Consider the following 9774-nt stretch of genomic DNA (forward strand, 5'->3'; position numbering starts at 1 on the left):
ATAACGTAATGAACCAAACTAATACCAACCGATGTCAGTATCGGGTAGTAGTATTATTGGCAAAGGTGCCATTGCGACACACATATTTTTATCTAGGTGACATACTTTGTTTCTTTTTTTAATAAAAACGTTCTAAAGTTCACATATACCATTGTGACACGCATATTTTTATCTAAGTTTCAAAATAAATTTTATTTAAAACCGAACCACTCCAACGCATGGCTAAAACCCACCTATTGTTAACGACAAAACTAATATGACGACACGTCATGGCATGTTAAACATATACCTGAAATTTTAATAATATTTTTTAGAGTAAATTACTTTTTGAGTCTCTGTTTTAGTAGTTTTAACCACTTGAGTCATGGCATGTGGTTAAAATATTTTCTTTTGAATGTCTAACTACCAACCATACATCTATAAGAGTGTAAATCACATATGTTACCTTGAAACCGATTTCATGTTTTAAGGGTGTCCGCGGCACTTAGCGGGGAGGCATGCGGTGAGTGTAGTCCCCGAGCGGGAACACCGCCGCCATCAACGCGGGGAAGCTAATCGGGGATTGGGATCAGTGGGTGTTCACCGATTGAGAGAGAGGGGGTGATTGGTTGTCAATGTGGGTCCACCCTTTTTCCACCAATCATATTTTTTTCTTTTTTTTATAAAAAAATAATTGTGTGAGCGGAGTGATGCCAACGTTTGAGTGCAAAATGAAGACTTAAGAGGGGAGTTGACGTGGCGCGTGCTGATTGGGTGTGTGTAAGAGAGGTCACTCCCCTAAGAGAGGAGGCCCCTCTCACCCTAAGAGAAGAATGTTATATCAACCATTGTCGGTATTCGGATTTTGGAAAGTAGATTGCCAAACTTAATTTGCAGCGGAAAATATCTCCATATTCATTGCATGACACTTGTAATAAATTGGCTTGTGAAGCGATTAACCGAAAGATGAATGATACTGTCTTACTAGATGAAAGTACATTTAACGTGTTACAGAAGGGCCAGAAATATTTAAAATTCCCATAAATATATTAAATTAAATACCCTAATTTACAAAATGAATTTCTTGCAAATGTATAACTTAAATGTAAAGAGGTGTTTACCTCGCTATATTAGCTCCTAAGAGTATGTGTAATGGGGCGGTATATCACCCAGGAATCAACCATAGCGTCCCATGGCGTCCCTGAACACCAAAACAGGGAACGCTATGGGTTTGAGATTTTGAGTTCCCATGACCATCTTCGCGGCGTGAAGTCTGCACAATCTTTCTCCCCACTCACACACATTTATATACATACATATGTATGTATAATTAAAGGGGTTATATAACCCCCTTACCACTACACCCTCTTGTGATATAAAGCCCCTCTCTTACGCATTTCACCACTTGTCGTATAACGTCCCAAAAGGAGCTTTATAACTACACATGACGTAATATGTTTCTCTCATGAAGTTATGTATACTTCGATATATTAGCTCCTAACATGTTTTTCTTTAATGAGTCATGTATAGTGAAGAAACAAATGACATTGGAATAATCATCTCAACTAACCTTTTCATCACACGTTGATATTGCTAGACTACAGACCCTTTGGTCATCGATATATTAAAATGGAAATCTCATTCAGATGAGCGACACCCATGATCAACTTCATAACCCCCCAACAAAACACAAAGACCAAACAACTGATACCAAAGAATGCCATAGCCAAGGCACACATGAAAATTTCAAACACGTCTCCAAACCAATACTTCTTATTCCCACATTCGAGTATAAGTGATGACACACGGACTCGTTTTATAGAACGTTTAAACCATAAAATTGCAGCTACAGAACTTCCCTGCATACTGGCTAGAACAAACAACAAATGCGTGCATATACTTGATACCTATCCAAATATCAAACTCTTTGAATCAAACACCTTATAGGTTTACTTATGATGATGAACAGGTGCAGTTTCTATTAAAAAATAGACCGACTACTATATAAAAGAGGGGAGACTAATGTTAACCTCGATGTAATGTGATAATGCTTCGGAGATCTAAAAAGTATTAGACTTAGGCGCCACGCGACATCTTAATTTTGGGCATTGCTTTCTTAAGTTGTCGAGCACGTTCTTTTGCTTCTTTCTTACGGAGGGCCTCAGCATTAAGTTTTGATGCAGCCTCCTCCATCATCTTTTTCTTCTCAGCCTTCTTTCTCTGCAACATTTCTTGCCTTTCATTTTGTTGTTCCTTGTACACCTCCTGTGCAACCTTTGATCTAGCTGCTTCCGTTTTGGACCGGGCCTGTTTTCAGTTAAAGTTTGGTGTATTATTGAGTTGCCATTTTCATTTTTGTTTAAACATAGAGGGGGGTTTCAACAAAAAAGGGGTTGATTCGGGTCATTTTTTATTTCTAACTGGTCAAACATGTAAATTAAATAAGAAAAATACCTAATAAGTTTGCATTATTATTAAAATATATTATAGTTTGTGTGATCATATTTGAGACACGGGCTTTTAAGTTATAGAAAAGTTATGATCTTTGGATAATATATTATAGTTTGTGTGATCATATTTGAGACACGGGCTTTTAAGTTATAGAAAAGTTATGGTCTTTGGATAATATGCATTTCGAGTCAACCCAAGCAGTCCGGTTTTAACCCATACCAATAACTACCCGTTAGCTTTTTATTTAGAGAAAAGTTACGAATTTTGGTTAAGAAGCCTTTCAATTCAACCAAACAAGGTCGGTTTCACCCCAAACCAGTAAATGACCCTTTAGCTTTTGGTTTAAAGAAAAGCTATGAACATTGGAAGAAAAGTGTTTCAAGCTAACCCAACCAGGCCGGTTTCAACCCATACCACTAACTGACCCATTAGCTTTTTATTTAGATAGAAGCTACATATATTGGATAAAAAGTGTTTTTAAGTCAAACCGATCCGGTTGGTTTCAACCCATACCAATAAATGACCCGTTAGCTTTTTACTAGAACAAAAGTTGTGAACTTTGGATAAAACGTGTTTCAAGTTTCAACCCATACCAATAAATAACCAATTAGCCTTTCATTTACGAAAAATGTATGAAATCCAGATTAAAAAAATCATTGCAAGTCAATCCAAACAAACCGATTTCAACCATGTGACCGGTTATTACAGATAAATGGCCCGTTAGCTTTTATTTACAGAAAAGCTATGAACTTTGGATAAATAATGTTTCATGTCAACCCAACGCATCTTAGTTCATGTTTCACCCCAGACCAATAAATGATCCATTACCCTACATACCCATTTTGCCACCTCTACAGAACTACACGAAGAAAAAACCAACAAACCTGTGAACTGAGTTTGTAACGTCCAATTAAGTCGATGTAATAGGGCACTAGAGCCACCAACCGTGTCATATCAGCCATATGATTAACATCAGGTAGAGCAAACTTAAATACCAGCATCTTCTTGTGTGTACCCTGCTGCTGATCTGAGAAATGCATAGATATAAACAACTTCCCCAAGCTCTGAAATGCTTTTTCACCAAACACCTGCAGCAAAGTTTACACTTTTAGGGCTGTTTGGCAACATCTGAATGGTTAAGTGCTGAACCAGTAAGAGGTCTGAACCATTAAGAGCCTGTATAATGCTTAACTGTTCAAAGGCAAATGTCTGACCAATTTAGATTAGAGGTCTTAACCATTCAGACTCTGTATAAATCTTAACCATTCAGAGGCAAATGTCTGAACCATTCAGACATCTGCTCGTGAAACAAACAGACTGAACCATTAAGAGCCTCATTAAGAGGTAAACAATCAAGTATCATCAATCTACCATTTTAACTAACCTGATCAAGAACAGTCTCAGTGATCAAATCACCCGCCACCTCTTTCGACTCGGTAATAACCATCAACTCGTCCGCAACCCACTTCCTCCCATTCGGTCCAGCCGTCATCAAACTCGCAAACCTTTGTAAATCCCTCACCTCCTTGTGCATAACCTTGGCCGCCTTCTTCTTACCCAAAGCAAAAACCACATGATCCATTGCATCCTCATTCATCCGAACCTCAATCGTAATCTCATCCTTACACGGCACAACCATATTATACAACTTGGCTATCAAATCCTGCCTACTCTTAAGCTCCATCGTCCCCACCAAATCCTGACAATACCTCCGCCCGCTCGCGTAGAACTTAAACACATTCTGCCCTTCTTTCATCAACAACGGCGAGTTATCGCCTTCACCCACACCTAACAAGCTAAAATTCTTATCGAAAATCGTATCTTTGGTTGCGAATTTCGCGGCCCAAGCTAAAGCTAAATTTTCATTCTCCTTCTTACCAGTAAAGTAATTAACAGCAAACATAATTAAAAACGACACACAAATCATTTCGACTGTATAAGCCCTAATTCGCTTACTTAAAGAAACCGGTTCCAAAACCCTAGCCTTTTCATTTTCATCCAATACAGAGTCATCCGACGTCGTTTTAATGACTTCCGGTGGAGTAATAACATTATTATTATCAACTGGAAAACCTTCAAACTCATCTTCATCCCAGTAATCAAAGGACGTCGTTTTGGGGTTTAGATCGGGATCCGATTGGGGAACAGGGGGGCCGTGGTGGGATTCGGGATCGGAGGGGGTGGAGAGGGTGGTGGGGGGCGGAGGAGGGCGGCGGGGGAGATCGGAGAGGGGTGGTTGGAACAAAACGGTGTCGTCTTCGAGGTCATCGTCGGCGTCGAAGCCTTCGAAGTGGGAGTCGGCGGAGATGTTGTGGAGGAGGAGGGAGAGGAGAGCGATGAGGTAGAGGAGAGTGTCACCTCGAGGGGAGAAGAAGACCGAGGATCGTGGAGTCGCCATTAGTGGAGTGGAGTGGAGGGGAGGTGTTGGATTGATCTGGAACTGGATGGAGAAGAAAGGAAAGAGTGGCGAAGACTTCGATGTGGGGACTTGCGGTGGTGTTCTTTGACATATTTGTGTAGATTAAAGAATTTAAGAGTTTTATTTCCCAAATGGGTGAAATGGGTGTTAGAAGGTGGAGCATAAACCGGGTTTAACCCAAAATACCCTAAACCCGGACCGAAAAATACCCAAAATCAAACCGATATCATGTAAACAAGTTTGTCTTCGGTTCCTATGTCATGCATCTTCCGGGTTCGGGTCAGTCCTCAGGTCTGGACCTAGGGTAACCGAATTTATGAGAACTGAACCAAAGTTGATGATGTATGGCCCAAAACCGCGCGCAAGCACATATTAATGGGACCACACCACTCCAAAGATATGATTTTACCATACAAGGTAATCTAGAAGGTTCTAGAAGAGAATACTTGACGACAGAAAGATGCTCATAGCAGACAAGAACAGACATGTGGCACCAATTTTAGAAGACGTCAACACCTATCACAAGATCCTTACAGGGCAGCAAAGGACAGACCGACAGCGGGTACAAAAGGACGTTGAGCTGGAGCGAATGTCTATACGCCACGTCGCCTCTAGTACAAGACCAGGCCTGGTTACGTCAAAAGTGGCCAAAGGGATATTCCTCCTGGTCAAACAGCTGGCAAACGCCCAGCTGGCGTCCCTTCTCCTCCACAAATCTCCAGCTATAAATAGAAGGTTTGACCTCCATGTTTAAGGATCCGTTTTCTTACTCTCTTACTCTATACACACACGCACGCTTATATCCTCAAAGCAATTACTGATTCTCATGTCGGAGGGTGGTTACAAGGAGAACCCCCAACCTCTCCATCTTGTAACGAGTTCACCATTGTTGTTCGTTTTGGAGGATCAATAAGAAGAATCCAGTCATTGTCGAGTGAGGAAAGGAGATTGAACCGATATACACGAGACAACCAGGCTGAGTAGCTTAGTGTTACTTAGTGTTTCTTCATTCTTTTAACAAAACATGTTCAATGGTTGATCCAAACTCTTCTTTCCCGATCGTCAGTGAACACTCTCCGTTTGGCACGGCAGCGGACAACACTCATGTCCAAAACCACCAAAGGAGCGAGCAAACCGATAGAGAATTCATGGAGGCAATAGCCACCAATGTATTTGGTAGTACCACTCGCACGAACCAACAGACGACCCCTGGCATCCAAGCTACATGTACAACCAACACGGAGAAACACCAGCATCATGGTATGCAAAGTCGCAGGCAGTCCTGACTATGGCTTATGTACAGATGTGCATACAAGCTTAGTTTCTGGTACAAACACCAGTGCAACAAACACATGTGCAACACACTTCACCACACTCAGCACAACATGTTAATTAACTCACCAAGAGTTCAGTTACAATACTGAGTCACATCAGCAAACGCCCTCGCGCGCGACAACAAGGCCCATTAGCGAACATCAACACTATCACAGAGATAATCATCAAAACATAAGCACCACACGTAACACGTACACCAACACTAGTAATCCCAATGATGCCTATCACACTCGACCAAGAGGGCGCACGCTAGTGCGCGACTGTATAGGTCCGCGCAGGATGACATATGAGTTCGAAGGAATGTCAGACGAGTATGATCCATCGTACCAAGAAGGAGATACCACAAGTGTATTCAGCAAACTCCCATCGGGTCATGAAGCGTACTAGCCTCGCGCAGTCGCGCGCACGTGTAACAACACTCAAAAGCACCACAAAGAATCATAACCAAGGCTACAAACACGTACAACGAGACCCAGCACGAGAAACGAGGAAAATCTGACTTTTACCTTGCCGCGCTACGCGATGACATAAACATATCATCGTGGAGCAATGTGACCCCCTTAGATTTGACCAGGACACTTGGCAGCCACGTGGCAGGTGATGTGCTTAAAATACAACGTATAAATTATATCAAATACGGCGTAAAATCAACCATTTTCAGTAATAATGCCGGAAAAAACCCGTTTCTTTGTTCCTTTTTAATGAACAGGGTCAAAAGAGCTTAAATGCACAAAAGGATCAAAATAACAACAAAAACCAACATAAAATACAATGAAGAAGGATTGACGCAACTCGCCAAGCCCCCGTCCACATCCAAACCAAAGAAATAGCAAAATCAAAAGCTCTGGCACGGGGCCATGCTCACCTAGCATGGGCCGTGCCCGATGGGAATTCTTGTGACGGCCTGTGTTTTCATACTTTCTATAATTAGAAACCGTTGCTTGTATCTCTATTTTCGGAAGTCTTGTATTCTTGTATTCTTCTTTTCGTTGTAATCGTTGTAAAATCCGAGACTTGGATCATAATGAAATTTGTATTTTTCTTTACATTCATGTTATACATGTTTCGTACTTGTTCATACATTTGGAATTATTAAACATGTGATACTTTACACTTACTTTGTGCAAAATACGTCAAACTTGTAAACATGCGCCTTATATGCTCAAATTACGCAAATTCGATACTTATTCTCGACATACATACTTGTTTTTATGTGTTTTTATAATTGGATCATGAATAAATTACATAACACACCTTTAAGTATGATTCTTGTGCTTAAACACCTCAAATTACACTTAATTATGCATAGAGGAAAGTATAGGGGTGAAATTGTACAAAAACCAAACTTGAACCCAGCCCCGGAGCTCTCACCGGCCGCGACCCCGCCTCCTTAATGCTTCGCGGCCCGCGAGGCCGTTGATCCGCAGAAACTTTGATCAGCTTGTTTTATTGGCGGGGTTTGGTGGTTTTGTTGATTTTAAACTTGTGTTTCTTGTCTTAAATGCTCACCAAACCCAACCCTAATCCTTCCCTATAAAACCCAAGTATCTTCCACATATTTTCCACTTTATAACTCACTCAAAACACTCTCAAATCTCTCCTTAACCTACTGTTAATCAGAAACAAGATCAGAATCATATCAACTTGCTTAAGTGAGCATAACTTCTTCATTTCTCATTCTTTTTCTTTGATTCTTCTTCCTAATCACTTGAAACAACCTTAGGGATGTTTCCACAGGGTTTCCATGGAAAACCAAGGCCTGGAACATCACCAAAACAGGCTCCACAGTGATATAAACTTTCTGTTTTGATTTAAACTTTGTTAAACTACCTGAACTTGAGGTTTCTCATACACATTCCTATGTCCTTATGCTCATAATCACATCTATGGTTAGTTGGGCTTAAAAACAAGGTTGTGACATGTAAAATCAGAGGTTTAAACCTCATAAACATTCTGTTTTGTTTGGGTTTTAACCCACAAGTAATGAACAAGCTTAAAGCTTGATGTTTGTGTGATTATAAGGTTAGCTTGGGCTATCCTACTTGAAAATCCACACATTACTTGATGTTTTCCTTAAATTAGTTGTAATTATTTCATTCTTACTGTATGTTCATGACCCTCCTTGATTGTCTATGACAACAAATGTTGTAGTGAACACCAAAGAGATACCTAAATGGAAGACTTGTCTTTCCTACCTTATGCATGACTTATGTGAAATACAAAAGAGGTTCCTAAATGGAGGATTCATCCTCCTACCTCATGCTTGACTTATATGACACTATGATATATTATATAACCTATATATTATCTAAGTAACCAAACTTTTGATAATGAACTAGTGGTCATTTGTCAAATGTTAAGTTACATCATCTAAAACCATAATACTTGTCACGATTCTAATGGAAATTTTGACCCATGAAAACATTCAAACTCTTTTGAGTTTCATAGTGTCAAGAACAAGTATTATGTGTGCTAGATTATTACTTTCTCACATGTTATCTTCATGTAATTTAAACTCCGAATATTTAATCTTCCGTTAGCTCCCCATACTCATACACCTATGTTTCTTTGTGTAGAAGGACAAGGTGCTCCATTCTAATAAACCAACAACTCTCGCGGGATTATCAAGTGGAAAGCTTGCAAAACCGTGAGCATACTCGATCCGGTTTTACTTTTTATCACTTTGGGTGCAACATGTATGTTATGCAAAAATACACTTCACATGAAACTATTTTAATCACACTCTATCCATGCTATAACATGAAACTATATGATGCTTGTTAGACTTGTATGCTATGTAAACTTTTTGTGTCGATATATGCTCATTAACTTTGCTAGCCTATCTTAACAATTATCGCGCTATAGGATTAATGCACCGCCCACGAAACTTGGGGTATTGTTAAGTTAAACATGTTAACCTCCCGCTACTCTATTGGGGTAGGCAAAATTAACGCATTGTATTCTTGGGTTTGAACATATAGTACACCGTTTCAGCATATTTAGTAAACTTGCATATTGGTTATTCATTTAATCTATATTATGCTATGTATGAAACTTGTATACTCGCCAACTTTTGTTGATATATTTTAATACATATTGCATGTTGATTGATGAGATGATGTTATGAGAAGAAACACAATTTAGGTGGACTTAGAAACACACCTAGATTAGTTATCATTTTGATGTTATGTTCTTTTTGAAACAATGTTGTCTTTTTATTTGAATCCTTGTATGACAATTTAGTATTGAAATGAAATTTGAATTTAAATTATATTGTCACATAGTGTTATGAAGTTTTGAGCAATTTGTTCGTCTCATCCCGATGTTTCCGTCATCGGTTGAGGTGTGAAAATTCTCTGTAGTAGAAAAAGACAACAACAAAAGACAAATCCAAAGCTCAGCACGGGGCCGCATTAAGGCAACACGGGGCATGGTCAACTCTAAGATTTCTAAAATAAGAGGTAGTACAACAAGTACATTGGCCACGGGTCGTACCTTTGACACACGGGGTCGCGTTAATGCGAGGTCTGACACTGCAGTTAATGAAGAGGAGAGAGATTGATGCCCACAGGTGTGACAACCCTCACAAA

At 39.8% G+C, this 9774-nt stretch overlaps 1 protein-coding gene across 2 annotated transcripts; it reads right to left on the reverse strand.

Annotated features, from left to right (window-relative positions):
• Window positions 1–1721: 1721 nt before the first annotated feature.
• Window positions 1722–4952, reverse strand: LOC110865688 (uncharacterized protein At5g49945). 2 transcript variants are annotated; one of them, XM_022115013.2, is made up of 4 exons: window positions 3815–4952; window positions 3315–3518; window positions 2010–2286; window positions 1722–1886 (listed from the first exon to the last, which is right to left on the reverse strand). In XM_022115013.2, exons 1-3 carry the CDS (start codon window positions 4826–4828, stop codon window positions 2056–2058), a joined length of 1449 nt encoding a protein of 482 aa, XP_021970705.1. In that variant the 5' UTR covers window positions 4829–4952; the 3' UTR covers window positions 1722–1886; window positions 2010–2055. The 2 variants fall into 2 exon arrangements, with proteins under 2 accessions (XP_021970705.1, XP_021970704.1); XM_022115012.2 differs by having other exon boundaries at window positions 1724–2286.
• Window positions 4953–9774: the final 4822 nt, after the last annotated feature.

Source organism: Helianthus annuus, chromosome 6, assembly GCF_002127325.2.
Source record: "Helianthus annuus cultivar XRQ/B chromosome 6, HanXRQr2.0-SUNRISE, whole genome shotgun sequence".
NCBI lineage: Eukaryota > Viridiplantae > Streptophyta > Magnoliopsida > Asterales > Asteraceae > Helianthus > Helianthus annuus.